The sequence below is a fragment of the Trifolium pratense genome, linkage group LG3 (assembly GCF_020283565.1).
Source record: "Trifolium pratense cultivar HEN17-A07 linkage group LG3, ARS_RC_1.1, whole genome shotgun sequence".
Classification (NCBI taxonomy): Eukaryota; Viridiplantae; Streptophyta; class Magnoliopsida; order Fabales; family Fabaceae; genus Trifolium; species Trifolium pratense.
Window position 1 is genome coordinate 18,373,973 of NC_060061.1, and position 24,695 is coordinate 18,398,667.

The 24,695-nt window shown below is 31.8% G+C and overlaps 3 protein-coding genes across 7 annotated transcripts; 1 reads left to right on the top strand and 2 right to left on the bottom strand.

Moving 5' to 3' along the window:
* Positions 1-293: 293 nt before the first annotated feature.
* On the bottom strand, positions 294-2,829 carry LOC123918495 (cytochrome P450 93B16-like). Its single transcript, XM_045970556.1, has 3 exons — positions 2,371-2,829; positions 1,178-1,700; positions 294-1,045 (listed from the first exon to the last, which is right to left on the bottom strand). Exons 1-3 carry the CDS (start codon positions 2,775-2,777, stop codon positions 386-388), a joined length of 1,590 nt encoding a protein of 529 aa, XP_045826512.1. The 5' UTR covers positions 2,778-2,829; the 3' UTR covers positions 294-385.
* An 11,481-nt stretch (positions 2,830-14,310) lies between these two features.
* LOC123918497 (dirigent protein 25-like) lies at positions 14,311-15,390 on the top strand. Its single transcript, XM_045970561.1, has one exon. It carries the CDS (start codon positions 14,336-14,338, stop codon positions 15,221-15,223), a length of 888 nt encoding a protein of 295 aa, XP_045826517.1. The 5' UTR covers positions 14,311-14,335; the 3' UTR covers positions 15,224-15,390.
* LOC123918496 (DNA repair protein RAD51 homolog 4) lies at positions 14,864-23,942 on the bottom strand. 5 transcript variants are annotated; one of them, XR_006812798.1, is made up of 11 exons: positions 23,737-23,942; positions 23,569-23,648; positions 23,363-23,478; positions 22,985-23,066; positions 22,713-22,847; positions 22,511-22,624; positions 22,325-22,415; positions 20,976-21,046; positions 18,002-18,151; positions 17,099-17,202; positions 14,864-14,999 (listed from the first exon to the last, which is right to left on the bottom strand). XR_006812798.1 is itself a non-coding variant. In XM_045970559.1 (10 exons), the coding sequence occupies exons 1-10, from the start codon at positions 23,822-23,824 to the stop codon at positions 17,673-17,675; spliced, it is 906 nt and encodes a 301-aa protein (XP_045826515.1). In that variant the 5' UTR covers positions 23,825-23,942; the 3' UTR covers positions 17,282-17,672. The 5 variants fall into 5 exon arrangements, 4 of the variants coding, with proteins under 4 accessions (XP_045826515.1, XP_045826514.1, XP_045826513.1 ...); XM_045970559.1 differs by lacking the exons at positions 14,864-14,999; positions 17,099-17,202 and adding an exon at positions 17,282-17,714 and having other exon boundaries at positions 23,363-23,415; XM_045970558.1 differs by lacking the exons at positions 14,864-14,999; positions 17,099-17,202 and adding an exon at positions 17,282-17,714 and having other exon boundaries at positions 22,511-22,603; positions 23,737-23,938.
* Between the last annotated feature and the right edge of the window lie 753 nt (positions 23,943-24,695).

The following is a 24,695-nucleotide window of genomic DNA, read 5'->3' on the forward strand; positions in this document are numbered from 1 at the left end:
CGACTATATACATAAATTTTCCCACATAAAGTAACCTTATTTGACGTATTGTCAGATATTAAATATGAACACAATTTCCAATCAAAATGACATGTTATAGAAGCTTAGTTCTTTTTGCTAGACTCAACTTTGTTGGTAATTTTGTTCCATCTATAAATTGCATGCATTATACTAAAATACAAGAAATGCTAAAGGAGTTAAAATATTGTTACATGTCTCCAATGAGGTATGAGAAAAGTATGAAAATGAAATAGAAAGCCAAAAAGAGATAGAAAATTATATCTATGTGTTTAATCAGTAGTATGGAAGAATGCAAAGAGAGGTAAGAGAATATGGGTGTTTTTTTGATCAAAAGCAATTGCACTACTTTGTCACAAATTCCCTTTTAGTAGAGTTGAAGTAAAGGAATGGGATTCAATCTTGCAACTGGAATACAAATAAGATCATTGGCTCTAGGAGCTGTTAATCCAGGTCGTTCATCCATATCGATTTTTTTGCCATGATCTAAGATTTTACAATTAGAATCAAGCATTTTCCACTCAAAACATTGTATCAAAGTACCAATTACGGTGGGTAATTGGCGCATAGCCAAAGGCATGCCAGGGCAACCTCTCCTTCCCGAGCCAAATGGTAACAATTCAAAGTGATGTCCTTTCATATCTATATTACTTCCTTCGTTCTTCTCTAAAAACCTTTCCGGCCTAAACTCTAATGGATTTTCCCATATCTTTTCGTCCCTTCCCATGGCCCAAATGTTCACGCAAACCAACGAGCCTTTTGGAATCGTGTTACCATTAACCACACAATCTTCCATTCCTTTCCTCATAATCATTGGTATTGGAGGGTGAAGCCTCATTGTTTCTTTTATGATGGCATGTATATAAGGAAGGTTTGGAAAGTCTTCTTCAGACACTAATCTTTCCTTTCCTATAACTCTTTCAACCTCCTCTTGAGCTTTTTTTAGCACCTTTGGATTGTTAAACAATTCAGATATTGTCCATTCCACCGAGATGGCAGTAGTGTCGGTAGCTGCTGTAAAATAATCCTGAAATATATGTGAATAATAGTTAATACTAAAAATATTATAAGTGATATACTCAATGTATACCTTTTTAAAATCTATTAAAACTGAGTCGAGAATCGAACCCCTAACCACATGTTTAAGGTATATACGTACCAAGATCAATGATTTAATATGATTTCTAGTAAAGTTGACTTCACGGTCTTTCTCCTCGGAGACATCAAGTAACATGTCAAGAAAATCCTTCAATCTCTCTTCACCATTCTCACAACCACCTTCTATTATTTTGGTTTTCTTTCTCAACACCTCGCGATCAGAAATAATCTTCTCCAACAAAGCATCATATCTTTTGTGTATGTCCAAGGCCCTCTTTTTAAAACCTTGTAAGTCGAAATTCTTGAAAATTCCTATAAAATCCGAAATATTAAATTCTCCAAAAATTTGTGTTACCTCTCGAACTAAAGCCCTAGCCTGTTCTGCCTGGCTGTCTGTCCCTGAGGTCTCAATGCTCAACATCATTCGCGATATTATGTTGTTGGAAAGCTTTATTAAAGCTTGTGTGAGGTTCACTCTTTCTTCGGCCTTAGATTTATATGCCAAAGTTTGAATGAATTGATGGAGTTCTTGAGTTCGAATCGGTTGGAATTGTCCAATGGTTCGGTTACCCAAGAGCTCAGTGCAGCAGCGGACCTAGGGGTGGGCTGAGGTGGGCCGCGGCCCACCCCCACCCCCAAAAAATAATTTTTTTTTATATGTAGGATATTAATTTAAATGTATTATTAATGATTTTAAGTCACCCGGTATATATATGGTATATATATGTACAAATATTAATATAAATATTAATTTAGAGTATATTATTGATGATTATAAGTAATTCGGTACACATATTAGTTCAAGTATTAGTGTAAATGTTAGTTCATAATTAATTGAATTTATAATAATAGATAAAATTAGCAGTTGAACTAGCGTATATAAATATGAAATGACATAAAAAATATGTTTAATTAATATTAAATTTTTCAAGTCCCATATTTTCACATTTGTTGCAATTTTAGTCCTATCTCAATATTTTTTTATTACTTTTTTGCTGTAAAATTAGCGAATTTTAATGGGAAAAACTTGTGAATTTTGGTCTCAAATTTGATATTTCATCTTTAGATTCAATGTTGGAGACAATAAATCACCTTTATAGCCAAAAATCACAATTTCTAGAGTAAAAATATAGTTTGTTGGTACCAAAATAGTAACATGTGAAAATAGAAGAGCAAAAAATTCAATTTAAAAATAGATTGACTATTTTTCGGCCCACCCACGATATTTTTTCTAGTTCCGCCACTGGCTCAGTGGTGGCGATCTTTTTAATAAATTTCCAATATGACCCATAAGGGGCAAAAGCAAAAGTAGCATCATTATAGACAACCATGTTAATGGCTATGTTCATTTTACGGTGTGAATAAGCGAGCTCATGGGTCTTGAGAACCTCTTTGGCGAGCGCTGGAGTGTTAACAACAATAAATCGAGTAGAGCCAAGTCGAAGGGATATAAGATCGCCATATTGATCAGAAAGGTCTCGAAAGGCGTGATGAATGAGTGGTTTGAGGAGATGAAGATGGCCAATTATTGGTATTGATGGTGGACTTGGAGGGTGAGGTGGTAAATGTGATTTTTTGTTTCTCTTGAAGTAGGAGAAAAGTTGGAGAAGGAAAAGAATGAGGAGCACATTTGTAGCCAATAAGAAGGAATTTGAAATCATCTTGGTTATATTGGGTTTGAAAATAAAAATTGAGGAATGTTGTGAACCAAACACTTATGCATGGAATTATATTTTGGATTACCAATGATAGCTTTTTATAGTACGTACAAGCATTGACATTGGAAGTGTCATTGTCTATAATGGGAAAAAATGATGAAAATAATAGAGGGAGACATGTTAGGCTGCGTGTAAGAAATATAGTATTAAGTTTGAAAAAAACATAAGGGATTGTTTGACATCTTAAAAGGGTTGTTGGTAAGGATGTGATCTCTAATAATGGCCAATGGGAATACAAAATTAAATTACCGTTAATTCTTTTTATTAATTTTTCTAAACTAGCTGTGTAGATCAAGCAGGCAAAAAATTATGGGGACTAATTAAATATCTTTTGGATCATGCTAGTTAGTGTTCTGATATACTAGCTAAAGAAATTAAAAGAGGTAAATTATATATTAAATTATGGAGATGATTAAATATTTTAAATTTTATCGATATATAATTTGATTTGGTCATCTCAAAGATTATTTTATAGCTGATTTAAGCATTATTGTTCTTTAACCATTTGTGGAGAAAATTATTTTGGTTGTTAATTAGGACTAGAATTTTGTTTTGTTATCATTATATTGACACATACGTTAACATTTTTTTAAGATGATTATGGATGAGGGCTATGGTGATCAGTTTTACGAATGGTCTACTATACACCAATGTTTAAAATTATTAAAAAAATTAACGACGGCTGATAATTCTTTTTTTGACTCAGTCGATAATATTTTTTAAAAGTAAAAAATCACAACAACTCTTCTCATTTTTACGGATAAAAAATTGACATTATTAACATCAATTAATTACGAGTTACATCTTTATTATATGTTGCTTTAATCAAACTAGTGTCAATTAAGTCATTATGTCAATCATAAAAATAAAAATAACCATTAAATTATACATTTAAACAACAACATACATTATCAATAATATTTTAAATATTTTTTAAATACTAATCCACTATAAAGTACTTGAAGATATTGTCCATATTAGAATTTACATACGAGTATTTTAGTTTGATATGGAGAAATATAGGTCATCGTGTTGTCAGGTGATGTGAAATAAACAAAGTGCAAATCGGAGCCATGTAACTTGTAAGACTAATTCCTTCTCCAGGAAAAACAACTTGAAGCATAGCCTGCATAGGTGAATTTGAATACTTCGACACACATCAACAACTTGAAGACATAAAAGTCCTACTTTATTAAATCATAGGTTTAGTGTGTTTACATGTATATTTCAAATTAAAACTAAATCTAGTATAGTTGGTTGTGAGTTGTTTTCTCTCAATAATCTTCGATGCATTTTTTATTTACAATGAGCTGAAAATCGTACACAAGACTTACAACGTACTATGCAAATCTCACACCACTAAATATCAATTCTAATGGTTTTTTGTTCAATGCATTTGAGTCAGCAAAATATCTAAGAAAAATTATTTTGAAATATGCATAACTTTGTAAGCATGTTAGAGTCATGTTAAAAACTCATGAAAAATGCATTAAAATATGTTCTAAGTTACTTTTTTATCCTGTTTAAAAGAAAATTACTTTTTTATCCTTGATTTGAATCACCAAGTTTCTTATTCAATTCGAATCATGTGTGTCATGACATGTTTCTATCGATCATGCGACTTATGATTTAAATCAAGTTAGCACTTTAGATTAAAAACTCTATAAAAAATACTAAGGCAATGGAAATTGAATATCGTAAACATGTAAAAATTTTAATTTATAATTTTTTTGGTTTTAACCAAAAAAAATATAAATTAAAAATTCAATAAGGATCTAATTTAAGTTTTAAATTAATCATTGAATTCTTTTATTTTGAATGATGTCCAACCGTCAAAAGGTTCATGTTCGACAGTCTGTTGATTTTCTCTTTGCTCTGTGATGTCCAACCGAACTCAATTTTGAGTTCCATTGATTTTGAACTAGACTTAAAATTAGTGATATTATTCAAAAGGGTTAAATAATATGTTTACTCCGTTGCAACGTGAGTGAGTTTCAATTTACCCCCTGTAATATATTTTTTTGCGATCTCTTGTAATGTGAAGATTTCATCATTTAAGACCATGAGTGAACAAGTTGTCTAAAATACCAGAATAACATTTTGTCAATCAAACATCATATAACACAAAATTTGTTCAATACCTTGAGTATTAATTTATTTTGTTTTGTACGATCTTGTACCATTCTGTCCAGTACTTAGAGCATCCACAATGGAGCTACTCATTTTAGAGTATTTAACTAGGTTTCACGTGTACACATCACTTATTTATAATTTTTTAATAATAGTACCTAATAGATACTCAATCTCTTCAACCCAACACCTCTTAAAAAGTTCTAAATGAGTCTCACTAATAACACATCTCTCCAATAACTTTACATCATTATAAATAGGTCCCACAAAAATTATATAAGTATCACTTCTTATTGTAGAACCAGTACCTATAGGTACTAGGTACTCATTTATGTTTTCGTGTCATTTAGCATGGGGAAGTGAAGTCTTTTCCCACCATGGGCAAGTTGGCTTTTTACCTTTAGATCAAATAAGGAACACAATTTTATGGTAGACTCTCAACACTAGATCAAATTCATTTAACCAAATATGGCTACTTCATAATATCATAGAGAAAGAGAGAAAATGTGATTAATCACCAATTTCATATTCAATGTCTTCTTTTTATGTCACCTTGTGTTTTGCTCCAAAGGTGGTACCTATTAGGTATTATTCCCTCCGTCCCAAAATAAATGAAATAGTTGACCACTGCAACATTTGCCAAAATGCAAAACTTTAATCGTTAATATCTTAAATTATATTTTATTAAAAATTATAAAAATCATATATTTTGAAAATAGTCATCGAGACAAATCAAACAACATTTCATGTGTTAATATTTGCATTTATATATTAGTAAAAAAATATGGTCAAAGTTATAACAAAAAAAATATGGTCAAAGTAGATCATATAAATAGTACTCCACAAAATCAAAAATATATCATTTATTTTGGGACGGAGGGTAGTACTTAAAAATAAATATAATTAAAGTAGATCATATAAATAGTACACAAAGTAAAAAATAGATCATTTATTTTGAGACGGAGCGAGTAGTACTTAAAGAAAATATTTTTTCTGAAGAAATACTTAAAAGAAAATAGGCTATAGGCTTAATTAGTCTATTGGTCCCTTAAAGACATTTTAAGTTTCACAATGGTCCCTTAAAGAAAAAAAGGCTCGGATTGGTCCCTTAAAGAAAAAAAGGCCCGGATTGGTCCCTTAAAGACATATATGTTTGCCATATTGGTCATTTCCGTTAAATTTTAACTCCAAATATAACAAAAAATTCTAATGGTTAAAATTTTAAAAATTAATAAGGTTTTTGGTAGACCACTTACACTTAATGGCATCCACAATCCAGTCAACTAAAACTAACGTTTTTTGTAAAAAATTGACGGAAAGGACCAATTGAGAAACAGATGTGTCTTTAAGGGACCAATCCGGACCTTTTTTTCTTTAAGGGACCATTGTGAAACCTAAAATGTCTTTAAGGGACCAAAAGACTAATTAAGCCAAAGAAAATATGATGAAAATAGATATGATATAAATACTCACCATTGAAGATGATATCAAACCAACCTTAAAATGAATATCATTAGACTTAATTAATTATGAGATTGAGAAAAATGACACCACCTACACATTTCTACACAAAGAGGATCCCATCATTTAGAAGACGCGTATGGGGAAGGGATGAGATCAGAGTTTCTTTCCATAACAGTGACCGGAGATTCTTTTACTTTGACTTTTTACTTTGACTTTTATTTTTATAACAGTGACCGGAGATTTGATATAGAGAAATAATGTCCCTATGCAGTGAGCCTTTCGTGTTGACGGGTGTTGTGAAGCAAACAAGCGCAAAATCAGAGCAATGTAAAGACAAATTCCTTCTCTTTTCCTTAAGAAATAAAAATGACTAATTCCGTTTCTCCAAAGTCCAAATAGAACACCAGTGTTGTTGTAGAGTATTCCTTCACAAGGCGGTACCACAAGGGTCAATTTGAATATTTCTATCATTAGGCCATACATCAACAACTTGAAGACATAAAATCAAAAGTTTATTAAACCATAGGTTTGTGTTTCCATGTATTTCAAATTACAACTAAGTCTAATATAGTAGGTTGTGAGTTGTTTTTCAACGTAAATAGTTTTCATCAATTGTATTATTTGCAATAATTATCAATAAGTTTAAATGCAGTTTTATCCTCTTATTTTGAATAAATCAGAATTTTATCCTCCCTATTTAAAATCCGGAATTTTACCCCTATTTTAAAATCCTGAATTTTACCCTCCTTATTTTATAATTTTTTTGGATTTTGCTCCCCCAAAATTCTGCATAAAATTTGCTTATGAGCCTCAACTTTAAAGTTTGGCACATAACTCAATTTTGATCAATAATTCACTAAACTGGTACCAAAATGACCGTAATCGAGTTAGATTTTGCACAGAATTAGGCCCCACTAAATTTGGAGTTACAGAGGGAGAGTATTTATCGATTTAGTGTAGACCTGTCCAATTACTAATTCTGCAGAAATCTGCTTCTAACCTTCAAATTCAACATTGTCTACCGAACACATCGTAACTCCAAATTCGATGAAATTGAAATGCCAACAAGGATAATTTCGTTAGCTTTCCAGACATGTAAATACTATTCAAAACGGAGCTACAGGGTGAGAGACATGACGAAAATACCAGTAGTAGGTCCATACGATAATTAATTTGGATAAAATTTCACTAAAACGATAATTAATCTCTCTTTGTAACTCCAAATTTAGTGGGTTTGATTCTATGAAAAGCTAACTCTATTATGATCATTTCGGTACCAGTTTGGTGAACTATTGATCCAAATTGAGTTCTGTGCAAAACTTTGAAGTTGAAGCTCGGAAACAGATTTTGTGCAGAATTTTGGGAGGGGCAAAATCCAAAATATTATAACATGGGGGGTAAAATTCTGGATTTTAAAATAGGGGGTAAAATTCTGAATTATTCAAAATAGGGGGTAAAACTGCATTTAAGCCAAGAGTATATCATTACTAGGGTCATTTCTGAGTTTTCAGAGAGGACATGTGGATTTATTAAAAATATACCCTAATAAAAGAAAAAGGGAAAAAAAAAAATCAAAAGAATTGTCATCGATTTAAACATCAATAATCCTAAAACAATAATCATGTTTTTTTCAATAATATAAAAAAAATTGATAAAAAAGACAATCTCTATCACACGTCTCTTCATTTAATAAAACTATAGTAGTACTTATACATAATAGCCATGCCAAATAGTGTTTCTGGGACACTTGTTAAGTATATTAAAAATAAAATCAAAGACAAAATTAATGTTGGCAAGATAATCTTTTACATTTTAAAGATATTAAATGCACAAATTTTAAGATAAAATTTTCATATTAATATAATGGTTAAATTGCATTTTTTGTCCTTTAATATAATTAACTAGTGTCTGGGCCTGAGCCACCGTTTAGTATTTTTCAGAAAAGAATATCTTTAGACTTAACTAATTGTGAGTTGGAGAGAATGACACCACCTATACACATTTCTACGGGAAAAGGATCCTATCACATAGACTTTGCCTCACTTTAGAAGACGCATATGGGGAAAGGGATGGGATCACAGTTTCTTTCCATAAAATATTTCACACTGCAATAAAAATTCAAAGTAAAAGTCAATATTTATTTTTAAATATTTTCTTACTAAATAAAAGTCAATATCAAAACTAAATGTCAATATTGATAACTATCGCCAGAAGAGAAAATCCAAAATATGTTTGACCCGTTGCCTCTTCATGACTATCCAAACTTATACGTAGTGATGCTAGGTTTCTGGCATTTAATTTACAATTTACTTTGTTAAAAAAAAATTTACTATTTACCAACAAATAAATTTAGCCACTTACTGATAGTAATAAATTGGTCCAAATGCAGCACCGTATCTGAGGGGCGAGGAGGGCGACGGCCCTAGGTTCCCAAATATTTGGGCCCCCGAATTTTTTTTATTTAGGGGTATACATATTATATATGTCAGTAATATAAAAAAATATCAAAATTCTTGTGAAAATTTAAAATAATATGTCTAAATATCTTGTGAAGATTTTAAATTTAAATATATGTTACAATTATATTTACAATAATAAATTGTTAGAAGTTATTGTTTATATTTCGAAAAAGACAATATGACGAGAATGATGATGATGATGATGAGGAAATACAACCATCCGAGGAATCTTTTAAAGTCAATTATTTTTTGGTAGTTGTTAATATGGCAATAACTTCATTAAAAAATATATTTGAGCAGTTAAAAGTATTTGAAAGTATTTTTTGATTTTTATTTGATGCAAAAATATTGAAATCATTGGATAATGATGAATTACAAAAATCGTGCAAAAATTTTAAGATTGTTTTTTCTCATAAGAATTTGTCATATGTTGATGCAGATGATATTTTCTCTGAATTGAAAGTGTTGCAAATGTGTTTGCCAAATATGTTAATATCAGCCATTGAAATTCTCTTTACCATACCAGTGACTATTACATCTGCAGAAAGAAATTTTTGAAAGTTAAAATTATTGAAAAACTACTTGAGATCGTCAGTGTCACAAGAAAGGTTGAATGATCTAGCCATTTTATATATTGTGAAAGATATGTAGAACATATTGATATAGAAACAATTATTAGTGAATTTGAATCTAAAAATGCTCGTATGAATTGTTTTGTATGAGTATTTTGATATTAAATAAAAAATTCAATATTTATTAGCAAATCAATTTTTTATACTATTTAATAGGCCCAAATTTTAAGGTCGCCCATAGGCCACCAAAACCTTAAAAACGGGACTGTCCAAATGATATTCCCTCCGGCCTCATATGTAAGCAAAAGTAGCATTTTTAGATTCATTGAAAAAATGATGTATTTGGTCTATATTTTAGACTAAATTAATGCATCTATTTTCTAATGAATCTAAAAAAATCATTTTTGCTTATATACGAGGCCGGAGGGAGTAAGGATTTTAAACTATTTAGACAGAGGTTTGATTCTTAGGTCCTCTCAACAAAAATTAATTATGGCTAACAAGTAACAAGTTAACAACAGTGTAATTTTAAATTTTCATTACAATTTTAGAGAATGGTAATATATGTAGTCATCACTATTATAGTAATATCATCTTATTTGGTCCAAGTCCGGCTTTGTGATGAATATCATACAAAAAATTTAGGACTTCTCTTTTTTGCATCTGGAACATGTGAGAGTGACTATAACTAACAATTAGCTTTGTAGAAATGTTCTATCTTATCAAGTAAACTGTTACCAAAATTGATTGACATTGTATCAAAACGTTGTGCAACCTGCAAAGAAGACTCAATATTCTATCAATAATTTTTCACTACTTTATTTGCTCGAATTAAAATTGAAACAAAAAAGAAAACGAAAAAATATAACGAACAGAATATCATTCCAAACAAACGTTTAAAATGAAAATTGCAAACAAATATTCCAGAACTCGACAAATCTACAAAAGAATAATCATGCCAATAAAAAATGCTTATCAACATTTTTTGGTTATGAAGTTGCACAATTGCTTACATGGGCGATGCACCTTCATCTCTTAGAACTTAGAAGTTGACTTCTTTCTTCTTCTCTTTCACTCTCCAACAATGCCAACATCATTAACATCATTAATTTCCTTCCATCAATTCCAAATTGCAACTTCATTATAGCATCCACAATGGAAATGTTGATTTTTGAGTACTTAACCGGACCTTACGTGTACACATCACTCATTTATAATTTTTTAATAATAATATCTAATAAGTACTCAATCACTCCAACCCAACATCTCTTAAACAAATTCTAAATGGGTCCCATCAATAACACTTCTCACCAATAATTATATATCATTATAAATAGGATCCACAGAAACAAAATATGTATCAATGCTTATGTACGTATAACCGGTACATATTAGGTACTCATTTATGTTTTGCTCTAATGAGGTACCTATTAGGTACTTGTATTTAAAAAATAAGTACCCACAATTGAAGATGGTGTTATCACATTTTTTTATTAACTAACACTCAAAATATTATAGTAAAAACAAAATTGCAACTTCAGTTGATACGAACTAACGAACTAATTATGATGCACTTCAACTTAATTCTTTACGGTATTTGTCAAAAGAAGAAAAGAAAAATTATAAACAAAAGATGTTATTATTAAAGAAAGTACAAAGAACCATTGTGGCATGGGACAGTGTAGCAAGTGAACGGGTTTTTTCAGATTTTACAATTTTATCCACTTGCATCTTAAGTGAGGGGTAAAGTTAAAATGTTAGGGCGCGCAAGAGTTATAGGAGGCGCGAAAAGAAATATATAGTATTTAATTATTTAAAAAATATATATTATTTAAGAGTCATAATGAAATGATGAAATGACACCAAGTTGTCAAAATTTATTTGACATCAAATGTCATCTACTCATTTCATTTAATCCAAATGTTTAAAACTATTGTGAGAACTTTTGTTGGGAAGATGTTGATGACGAATGCACTTGAACAAAGAAAATGTTGATGACGAATGCACTTGAAGATTCAAAGCGTGTATATACACTAACCTTTAAGTTCGATTCACCCCCACCAGTTAATATATATTGGATGCAATTGGGAAGACCAACAATCCCCTTCAGGATATTTTGAATTCCTTGATGTAGTTTTCACTAACACAACAAGCCTATCTTTGATAATAGTTTACAGAAAGATGGTTCATGCAATTCACTCATGCATTAATGAAGTGAATGACGATTTAGAATAATGTAAATAAGAGAGAAATTGATTGGATTCATTCCAATTTCAGATGTCCTTACTAATTCCCGAGTCTTTCTATTTATAGAGATTAACATCACTTGGTGAAAAAAAAAATCCTATAACACCAGGCTTGTATTGGTTTAACCGAACTTTCATTGTTGACGTTTCTGAGTTTTGAGATCCATCGCATTGGTAAAGTTAGAAATAAATTAATTCACGAGACTGAAGTTAGATTTGGCCCAGTTTATTTTTTTATACTAAAGTTCTTTTAACGGTAAAGTTAGAAATAAGGGTCCGTTGCGTAGGATAAAAGATAAGATATGATAACTGTATCATATCTTGTTTCAATCCAGTGTTTGGTGACACAGCATGATATGATAAGTTAATCCTGAAACTTATCCTATCCTGCCTCTCTAGTTAAAATTTTTATCCTGAATTTGAGCTAAGTTAGCAGCAAGATAGGATAAGAATACAATTTACTGATTTATTCTATAAAATATATTTTAAAATAAAAAATGAAAATTAATAAAATATAAATAATAAAATAATTTGATATTAAATCAAAAATAAAATAATCAATTTTTGAATATATACACGATTTTCTCGTAAGGGTAATTTTGTAATTTAAATAATCTAAAAAATAAAATTCTACTAAAATTACAATATTTTAAAAGTAAAATAATTATTTAAAAAATTATAAAATAGGGATATTAATTTAAATTTTATAATAAATTAAATATAATTCTTTTCGTATCCAAATATATATATATATATATATATATATATATATATATATATATATATATATAATTCTTTTGCAATTGAAGTTTTATTATTTACATATGAGATATATCATATATTTATTTAGCTTATCTAACATATATAATTGAGTTATTTATTTGATCACGATTCATATAAAAAAAATTAATTTGTTTATTTTCTCATGATTTTTATTTAAAATTATATAGAGTTATTTTATTACTTATTTATATTTTTTATTTATAAAATTCAAAGTATTACAAAATAATTTTTAAAAAATAACAATTGTTTTACAAGGGTAATTTTGTCATTTAAATATATTACATATCTTATCATATTATTATGAGCAAATATGTGTTAAAAACATGATATAATAGTTATCATGTTTGTTATCATGTGTGCACCAAACCAATGATAGGATAACTGATGATAATTGTTATCCTGCTGATATCATATCATTATCATGTTCTATATCCTATCATGTCACTATTCTATCCTGCGCACCAAACGGGCCCTAAAAGTTTTGAAATTAATGCTAAAACTGTTTGGTGTTTGTAATTTCTTTTTATCTTAGAAGTTGCTTTAAAACATAAATTTGTTTGGTATAATTATAACAAAAATTTGATTTAATTTAAAACCAATCCAAATGATAACGTACTAATGGTCAAAAATGAAAGCAGTTAAGTTTAGTCTAGTGGTGAGAGGTTTGAATAGTATGCTAGAGGTTCTGGGTTCGATCCTCAACTTCATTTTAAACCAAAATAAAATAAAATTAAAAAAATTGATAGAAATGGTTAAGATTATCTTAATATGCATCTTCATCCTTGAAATTAATACAATATTGTTCTTTTAAATATGCTTTCATACCTTTCACCGAAATAAATTAATTAACAAGTATCGGAAGGTAATATGTATATGTGTAATAGTTTTTTTTTTTTTTTTACAGGTATATGTGTAATATGTTCAGGGGTTGTGCACCTCCCTTGTGTTTTGGTTGCTTTGTTGCCAGGCAAGTGGAATAGATGTGGGGTTTGTGCATACCCCAAAGGCACAAATAACATAATTTTAAATTTGCTTATATGTCCAAAATGTTTGTTTTTCTGTAGATGCTGTTTTTTACTTTGTTTAATCTTTTCCTATTGTTTGTACTTTGTAGTGATGTGCATATTTTGATTGAGCTGAAGGACTAATGAAAGATCCACACTCTCTTCTAGTTTATATGATAGAGATGTTATTGATAAAGAGGGCATAAACTTGCAAGCTGAACTAGAAATGAAAAATTATGAAAATATCAACCTTCAAGCATCATTAAAAACAATTAGAAGAAAGAAAAAAAAAACAAATTTATGAATCTAATTATGTTAGCAAGACCCTTTCTTTAATTAGTTTTTTAGTTGCCTTGAAAATGTAAAGAAGAAGAATTCAATGTTAAGTGTTTGGAAGAATTAGAGGTTATTAAGTGCAGTTATTCCGATTTCGTAAGTTTGCAGTATGAAAGATATTGGTCTATTGTTGTAATGTTAAAGATATGAGCTGCTATGCTTCTTCAGCATTTGAAGAAATAACTTCAATGCTGATGGAGTGTCTTTGAAATTTGAATGTGGTTTTGGTGCATACATTTATAGTAATATGATAATGCCCTTGACAAAGATTACTTTTAAGTTCATATATTATAATTTGTTGTTTAGTTATAACTACTACTACAAAGAGAGAGATATCAGTTCCATATATACACAGCACAACAACTCCTCTCATCAACTCCATTTTGTTGTATAATTAAAATAATTAATAATGCATTACTGCTAATGATGTTTCAAATCTTACTATTTATACATGTCCTCATACTTTCAATCATCTCATCAAAAATATAATATCAAACACTAACAAGCATGGCACACCTTGAAACTATTGCTTCCACTATGGCACTGGTATTAATCCTTACATTCACTTCCACAACTTCAACTCGAATCCTCGGTGAACTAGAAACACCAGAAGAACCGATTACAGATTCAGCAGCAGTGTCCCCTGTTTCATCCACCATTCTCCCTCCACTTCCATCAACAGCCACAACAACTGGTACTAATATTCCCGATCAGCACCACACACTATCATTTTTCATGCACGATATTCTCGGTGGCTCCAATCCAACGGCAAGAGCAGTGACCGGAGTCGTTACAAACCCTGCCCTTAATGCTCAAGTTGCGTTTGCAAAGCCAAACGGTGCAAACCTTCCTCTAAACAGCGGAGTTCCACAGAACAATAACAACAACGGAATTCTAAACAACAACAACCTACCTTTCCTAACAGGACTCGGCGGAAACACGGGGAACGTCTTCAATAACAATAATAACAATGGAAACAACAATTTTCCAGTGACAAATATGAATCAGATACCGCAGGGAATGACGGTGCAGGAGCTGATGTTTGGTACAATGACAGTGTTTGATGATGAATTAACAGAAGGTGAAGAGTTGGGATCAGGATTAGTAGGGAAAGCACAAGGGTTTTATATAGCAAGTTCAGTGGAAGGTACAAGCCAAGTAATGGCATTCACTGCAAAGTTTGAAGAAAATGGTTATGAAGATAGTCTTAGCTTCTTTGGGGTACACAGAACAACACAAGTTTCACAATCACAGCTTGCAATCATTGGAGGAACAGGAAAGTATGTGAATGCTAATGGAATTGCTATTATTAAGACATTTCCGGTTAACGGTCAGCAACATAACACTGATGGACTTGAAACTCTCTTGCACCTTACTGCATATCTTTCCTATTAGTAGCACTTTCTTTTGATTTATATGTGTTATCAATGAATTTCCAGTTTTCTGCTTACAAAACTATTCCAAATTATTTGTGTTTCGTGTAATGAATCTTAATTAGTGATTGGATTGTACTTTTGAAAAAACAAATTAATACAAATGTTATGCTTGAGTTTGACAGAGCCCCAAACCAAAATGAAGATTATTGCTCTGATATATTCTGTTTTCTTTTTCCATAAAAAAATTGTATTCTCATTTGTCCTACTATTGCAGCCCATCATTGATAATCTTAAGCCTGACTTGTTAAACTTTTCTCTCCCGACTCCCCTTATTTCTTTTCTACTCCCCAAAAATTCCATTTTGTCCCTTGCGGTATGAAATTTTTTTGCCAACAAACTTCGGTTTATATAAACCGAAGTTTTTAAACATGGAAAAAAAATTCGGTTTATATAAACCGAAATAACATATACCCCCCAAAAAGAAGGAAAATTTATGTGAAAATTCGTGTAGAGCTACTTGTAGTAAATTTAGCATATCTCTCTGAATATAGGTCGTATGCTAATGATTTTTAATGCAGTGTAAAGAAGACAAAATTTACTACAAGATTGACACCGGAATTATTAAATTTCATTAAGTATAGTATGAGAAACTCTACCTACAAGTTTGAGAAAAGTTTCTATAAAATGTTGTAGAGATATCTGTGGTAAATTTATCATAGCTCTCTGAATATAAGTCGTATGCTAATAATTTTTAATCCAGTGTAAAGAAGACAAAATTTACTACAAGATTGACACCGGAATTGTTAAATTTCATTAAGTATAGTATGAGAAAAGCTACCTACAAGTTTGAGAAAAGTTTCTGCAAAATGTTGTAGAGATACCTGTGATAAATTTATCATAACTCTCTGAATATAAGTCGTATGCTAATGATTTTTAATCCAGTGTAAAGAAGACAAAATTTAATACAAGATTGACACTGGAATTGTTAAATTTCATCAAGTATAGTATGAGAAAATCTACGTACAAGTTTGAGAAAAGTTTATGCTCTGTTTCTGTACCAGTACCCATCATTTGGTCAAACTGAACCAATTGGATAGTTAACACTCAAAACAAAAATTATATTTGTATTCTTGACACCCTAAGCTTTCCAAAGAGTGGTCGTTTACTCAAATCGGATATCGTTTAGTATTTCAAATAAATTGTGGAAGTTGAGGGTCTCATGCAGAATTTATGCACGAAAGCTGAAAAAATTTGGAACACAATATTTCGGTTTATATAAACCGAAATTTTTTAGCATGACAAAAAAATTCGGTTCGTATAAATCGAAGTACCCCCAAGGGCAAAAACGGAAATTCAGGGGGTAGAAAAGAAATGAGGGGGGTCGGGAGATAAACCATCTGACTTGTTACTTTCATGTCAATTATGAAAGAGCTAAGGTGAGACATATATTAACTCTTAAAGAATTGCGAGTAATTTCTCCAACAACCAATAACAATCAGCCACATAAACAAATTTGTAAATGAAATAAAAGTTAGCTTGTGGATACCACTTGCAAGTTTGTTTATATGGCTAATTTGCATTGCTAGCTTGCTGGATAAACTACCCACAATTCTAAGGGTAACCTAAAAAAAATCATAAACTAAATGTTAGATGTGAAGAATCATGAGATTAGAGGGTCAAAAGTTATACACATAAGAAAGGTGGAGAGAATATGAATACTCATAGTAACATATTGAATTAGATCGAAAAAGATGGTAAAAGTGTACACGGTTGTCCTATTTATAAGGCTCAATTGACTAACCAATTGAATAACTAACTTCTAGTTAATTCCAAAGTGACCAACTAGTACCGAAGAAATGACTATATATGAGATGTGATTTAGTAGTGTACATACCTAATGTCTCAAGATTCTGAGCAAATATGTGGTGTCCAGATCTTTCCATTGTTATGACAGATTGATTGTTGAAGTGTATCACTTGTTTTTTACTCAAAGTGAACCTGCAATTTTATTTGTAGTTGTGAATTTTAATTTTATTTTTATACTAAATTGTATTTACTTTTGTATACATGTTTGCCATAAATAAAAACGAAATAATTTTTTTATTAGAAAAATAAAATACTTGTACAACGAAATTAATGGAGTATTTCCTATTTATTCATCATCACTGTCACTAAATTAACATAAAGCAACTAGACGGGGTCGGTAACTCAACTAATTTGAACTAAGGGTTAAAGGAATTAAGGTGTAAGAGGATCTGGGTTGAGTCCTAATGAAGGTGAAAAATATTAGCATTAACAACTAACTTCTGACTTTGTCCATTTTAATTAAATTAAATCATATACTTTTGTTACAAAATATAACTATTGGCGTGTTTGTTTTGGTCCATATAACAAAACAGGCTTCTCCGTCCACTTCTTTGAAAAGCAAACTTCCTTTGATGAATGGCCATTTTGTGGTGATCATAGTTTCAAACAAACAGACGGACGGAAGTTGCAGTCCTACCAGAAGCCTGAAACAGAACAGTAAATTCAGACTAATTCGTTTTCATTTCATTTTCAGAAGCTGGTTCACATCTTTAAGAATAAAAAGACAACCCTTTAATGACGAAGACTTGGAGAAAATTAGAATCCCAATGGTACTCAAGAATAATGCAACTCCAATAAATGGGGGGCAACATACCCATAAATCAAGGTTAAAAAAATAGAAACAAAAACGACACCACTTATTAACATAAGGAAAACATACCCATAAATAACGTATACCAACCATAAAGAAAATTTCTGATCAAGCACATACCATAGCTGGATGTTTTATTATTGACATATTGCAGACCTTCCCTCCACAGTCACGTGAAAGTAAAAGCCGTACATGGGGGACACTCTTCCAACTCTCACCAAGTGCTGGTTTAGAATTACCGTCATCCCCACCCACCACATGATTTGTTACCTGCAAAATTCATACCATTGAATGTGTTATATGAAGGAAGTATAGCTGCCCTGCCAAAACAGATCATTGCAATTATGTTACACTTTTCTACCCAACTCCAAGGATCAAATTCACATTGTAGCAGAAAATCAATGAGCTTTTTTGAAATGGGCATAATGTGCATTCAAGAGGAGGATGGTTACATCCCCGTGTTGGGGCACCCATATGTCCTACCTTAAGGCAAAGCCACCCCTAAGTTCAGTGGGACCAGGTACCCTAATGTCCATAAGTGGAATAGTAAGAAATGTGCAGATCGGTCACTTTGTCCTCCAAAATGAATGGCCATCACCCATTAGCCACAGCCACGTCAAGCTTAAGCCAACGTGCATCCTCAATAATAGGCTAAATATGGCCTCCTTTTGTAATGGTGCCTAACACGAAATATGACCAAATGGAACTTGGGAGAGAGAGCAATGGGAAGAAAAAAGGATGGAGGTCAGGTTTCTTTGGGGATCAACTTGTCTTTTGGGAGTTTGGGTATATTTTAAACAGCATAATTTTGTTAACTAATTAAATATAATAGTAATAGGAAAGCATGATTTACCCAATTTGGCAAGTTTAGGTTGTTTGCTTCAATTGGAAGCATACAAGATAAATTGTATCTGACTGTTGAAGTTATGAGTTTTAGATAAAAGAGAAGAATAAGAAGAAATATAATTATAGTGAAATATAGTTAATACTAATTTGATGCAAAAGACTAAACACTAATCCCTTATGAGATGCATAGACTCAATCCTAATACAAAAACTTAACCTAAAATCTAATCTAAGATACTCTAAGAGTGAGGTGTCAATCATGCTGTAGACATGTTGCGGAACAAGGTGTGGAAGCTACGAACGCCAGAGCGAGTGAGAAGCTTTGAGTGGCTGCTGTAACATGATCATTTACTAACACGATATCAAAAGAGTAAGATGCAATTAGGATCCCCGTATTGCAAATACTGTGGGGATATAATTGAGACGGAACTTCATATGTTATGGGACTGTCTCTGTCTGAAGTGCATGAATGTGTGGTTAAACTGTGTAGGACAGGAGCGGAGGGAGCTGTTCTTTAACTCATATTTGCAGCATTTGAGAGCTTTAAAGCTTAATGGAGGTATAGGTGGTATCGGTATTGGTATTGAGAATTGGCCAAGTTACTGGGCACTAGCATGTAATAAGGACTTGGCACAACAAGGAAGAGCATATGATGTCAAAGAATATGGAATGGTTACAACGGTAAACCAGGTAGTGCAAGCATCTTCTAGAGTTGTTCAGCATGTTGGGTGGTTGCATCCGAATGGTGAGTAGGTGGTGGTCAATACTGATGGGGTGAAGGAAGGTGATGGTAGATGTGGTTGTGGCAAAATTATTAGAGGAAGGAGTATTGAGTGGCTTAGTGGTTTCGCCAAAGGTTTGGGGATTTGTAGTGTCTTGGTAGCTGAGATGTGGGGTGCTTTGGAGGGCCTGCGATGTGTGCTTGGAGGATAGGTGTTAAAAGGGTGGAACTGTGTGTGACTCCATGCGTGTCGCGAATATGCTTCGTCACGAGGAAGGAATGTGTGTTGAAGGATGGAGCTTGTGCAATCAAATTAGAAGATTATTGAAGTTAGAGCGGGTGGTGCTTGTTTGTCACATACCTATCGTGAAGCCAATATATGTGCGGATGCTTTAGCACACATAGGGTGTGGTTTGGATTCCAATGTGATGTTTTATGAGTCATTTCCGACTCAAATTGGTCATTTAGATCTTACTTATATGACCAGGAGTAGTGTTCCCATGTTAATTTCTATGTAAACTCTACTCTGGGCTTTGGCCCTCCATTATATATAAAAAAAATAAAAAAGATACTCTTAAGAGTATAAACTGATCCTAGGAAATAACCTGACATACACTAATATATTATCAATGATATTATAAGATATTTTATTAGTATATTTTAACGGTGACCATACTTGAAGGTGTCTTCTGTAGCTCAGCCTTATTATAACATATAAAACAATGTTAAGCTGAACCTCCGCCAAATAATACAATGAAGATGGTCATTTGTGGACAATGATCATTTTAGAGCCAAATTATAGAGCACGAAGATGTCAAAAAATACATTTATGGTTACCCGTAGAAGCTAACAGCAGATAAGAGGTCATCTGGCAACCCCCAATAATGGCTGATGTCTTGAAACTTGGTTGATTATGAAGATAAGACACATTGGTGGAGATTCTCGAAGTTATGCAACATTTCAATGTAATTAAGAGGGAGGTTGGTGTGCCTTGATTTATCTAATAAAATATACCAGGTTGAGGTTCCTAACATGAATGTCCTAAAAGTAACTAAAAAGAAAAGAAAAAAATAAATCATTGGCACTAAACTATGGTAGAAACTACTAATATGAAAAGAACAATTAACTGTATAGAATGTAATGTTGCTAGATACATGATTTTAAATAAATATCATAATAACATCTCAGAAAATAAAGGATGAGGGAGAAACAAGGATGAGATGTGTGACTGCAAAGCATTAGGTCAGACAATACGATTTAAACAATAGCCCATTCCCATGATGACAAACTCTCGAGTAGCGATCAATTTATTGTTTCTCGTGCATATCAAAGATACAGGCCAAACCTTTTACTGAAATATCATATTTTGTTAAATAGATCAGATTGAAGAAATAAAACAATTTATATGTCCATATCAATTAGAGTTAGAGAAGATGAGCTGAGAAAAAAAAAATTAGTTAGAAGAGTTTTCTCACAATCATTGAAAGGATTATCATTGGCAGGATAGAAAGAGGAAAGTAAAACTTACCAACACTGTAATATTATGCTCATGTGCTAGCTGCTTCAGTAAAAACCCAGCAGATATCATTAAAGTGTGCCCTGAAATCACCCATAATATGAAAATCTCTAAGTTTCTGTACATTTAGATAATTATCGAACCTATTATCATGGCATATAAGACTCTCTTAAACCAGAAAAGTAAGGAAAATCATGACTAAACATGTTAGGAAAACGGTGACATAAAAAAATATCAGAGCAAAACTAAAATGTAGCAAGACATAAGAGACAAGACCTCAACCTCAAAACAATCAGTGGAATGGCTTAGGATCCATATATCCAGACTCCTCATTATAAAACAGTCCAATCAATTTGTCTACCACTACAGAAAAAAATATATACGGAGTATACTTTATTGGGGAATACCTAATCTCTTTTTTTTATGTTTTTCAATAGAATAGAAATAGCAACAAGTCATTGAACTTTGAAACTAGGATGAAGTACTGACAAACCCTTTTCTTTCTTTCTTTTGACCTTCACTTAGAACCCGCCATTGCATAGAGCAAGGAGCTGTGAATCTGAATCTCAAGTTTCTACTGATTTTCAGTTGAACATTTAACATTTTATTCATTGTATTGTGATTTCATTCTTTTAATTTTATTAGTTTCACCTATTAATCTGAATTTCCAATTAACATTAATGTTGTGTTTGCTACTTTGCTTTATTATGAAGCTGGAATGTTGAAATGCATTAATAACTTTATATCATGTGTAGATGTCATTTATCAGTTTTTTTAATATTAAATTCATATTATTGTCAAAAAAAATTATATATATTAAATTCATATTAGATAAACTTTCTCCACAAGTTTACGTAACACTTGGAGTTTGACAACTTTGCATATCATACCCTTTCACATCCTTCTTAAAAGTGTAGAGGAGAACACTGCTGATTAACTCAGGCAGTTTCCTTCACAAAAAATAATTAAGATAACAAGTATAAATCTGATAAAGGGAATGGAATTATTAACATGAAAACTTTAAAAAATGAACATAGACAAGACAACTGCACAGCTGACCAAATTAAACTCTGTACTTGACCTTCACAAGCATATAAATGTCCAATAGATTATTAACTAGAGAAAATTTAAGGATCGATTGACTCTAGATTACTGATTATGTAATTTGATGGGGAATCTAGGACAACTAGGACGGTCCATGATTATGAATAACTGATAATATGATTTGCCAAGTGCCTGGCAGTATCTTTTAATTCTGAGCTTGTCAAGAAAGCCAGGACACTAGAAAATGATCTAAAGGTATACAAAGGTAATAAAATGTAAGCATACCAAGGAATTTTGCATGCAAATATGTACTATACCCTGAGGACAACTGCCCCTAAGGATGGGAGTAATCAGTGAAGAGATTGAGTCAACAATAAGCAGTTTTACGTGACGATCTGATTTGCCAATCTGTGCCAGTATACAGTAGTTAATTATTTGATAGAAAAAAAAAATAAAACACCAATTAAATTGCATCAGTTGCAAAAGTTTATGTCATTGAGAACCTTGGATCTCAAATTATTCTTCAGTTGATGCAGCAGATCAAACATCTGATATACATCAAACACTGGGTAGCAAATTATCCTGTCCAATACGTTCTGTAGAAGTCTACGATCAGCCTAAATGATGAATTATTTAAAAACAATTTTATGACCAGTTAACAAACAAGGACCAAACAATGGACAGTAAGTCTGAATCCAGAGTAACCTGATTGCCTGAGACATAATCAGAAGACTGTCCAATAAAATGTGCAACACGCTGAGGTGAAAAAGAGTTGCCAGTATCTAAATATATAACTGAACAATTATGCTTTGCAACAGTTGAGGCAGACATCAAGCAAACCTAATAATCATTCATAAACAAGCCAAGTTATACTTGAACACAACAGACATGAGGCAAACATGCTGCAACACATTAACACTCCTACTCATAATATGAATTTTATGGATGATTTTTATGGAAAATAAGTGAGCTCTTACCTGTGTCTTGCCAGAACAGGACGGTCCAACAAGTTCAGTTAATTGTCCTACACGTAACCCACCTCCAATCAATGCATCAATCCTAAATTAAACAAATTCACACACTAAGTATTGCTTCTTTCAAGTTTCAGGCCAAACTTACACCTTATCAAGAACTCAGTAATATAAACTGCAAAAGTTCCAAACACCACAAGACAAAATAAAGCACTATTCAAATTGTGGAAATTAGTTGCATTTCACTTTCAACATTTCTAGATTCCTTTTCAGCCACTTATATGAACATCATAATATTAATAAGTATTAAAAAAATTGTGCATTGTGCAAATTCCAAAATGCTTCATCCTAGACAATAGTTTGAGTTGAGTCTGAGAATAATACCCTTGACAACCAGTTGAGAAAACATGCTTATTCTGTCGAGCGTCTTCGACGAGCTGCAAACCGTTAAGCAATGGTGGATGTAAAGCATCAATTATAGAAAGAAGCTGATGAATTCCCTAAACAGTTAAAAAATTCAAATTAGAATCACGCTGATAACAGAATAATCAAAACATAATGTTGATTATATAGCTAACCCTAACCCTAACCTGGTTCAGTTTCTGTGAAGAGGAGCGATTAGTTGCAGAAGTGAATAATGCGTCGATATCGTGAAGGAGGAAATCTTCGACTGAGAAGAAAAATGAATGGTGATAGTGTTAGATGAAATTGAAAAATGAAATAGGAAAATTGGGGAAGAGGAAGGAGAAGAATGGAACCGGAGTAAATGGCGTGGGAAGCGCAGAAGATTTGGAAGTTGGAGTCGATGAGTGGATACTCTTTCTCCAGAGAGTTCAATGGCGCCATTTTCTTCTTCCGATGCCGCAACACCCCAAAGCGTATCTATACGGGTATATTACTACTACGTACACAGTATTCTACCAAGTCGCTCTTGACATGATGATTTTACTTTGAGTATTAAATAAATGGTACTAATCTTAGCTACAATTTACTAATTTGCTGAAAATATGAATCGGAATAAAATCATAAGTAGGGATGGCAATTTGACCCATATCTAGAAGGTACCCGCAAAAATTACCCACAACGAGTATGGTAAAAACACATTTTGGGTACGGGCACGGGTATGGGTAATTACCCGCAAAAATGAACGGGTATGGGTGCGGGTACGGGTACCTTAGTACCCACCCCGCCCCATACCAGCATAATATATATTTATTTATTTTATTTATATTATTATATTATAATATATGTAAATCAATTTAAAACAATACAACTCTACTAAACTATTACATATTTTTAATAAAAATATTTATTTATAACATAATATAAAAATAATGTGAATATTTAACATAAATATGAACTTTAACATAAGGTTAGTAATAATTTTGTTTATAATTTCATTAGTCAATATTAAGATCTTTGAAATTTTTTTAATTCTATTAAAATTATATGATATTTTATAATTGATCAATTTATTTTTAGTAAAAATGCGGGTAACGGGTACGGGTATGGGTACCTAGGTACCCATAGGGTATGGGGACGGGGACAAAAGTTGTTACCCACGCGAGTATGGGGATGGGTACGGGTATTTTTTCAATCTGCGGGTATGGGGATGGGTACTATAGTACCCTACCCATACCCTACCCATTGCCATCCCTACTGCAATGGATGGATGATAATGTTTTCCCTATATAATATTACTACTCTTAAGAGATTT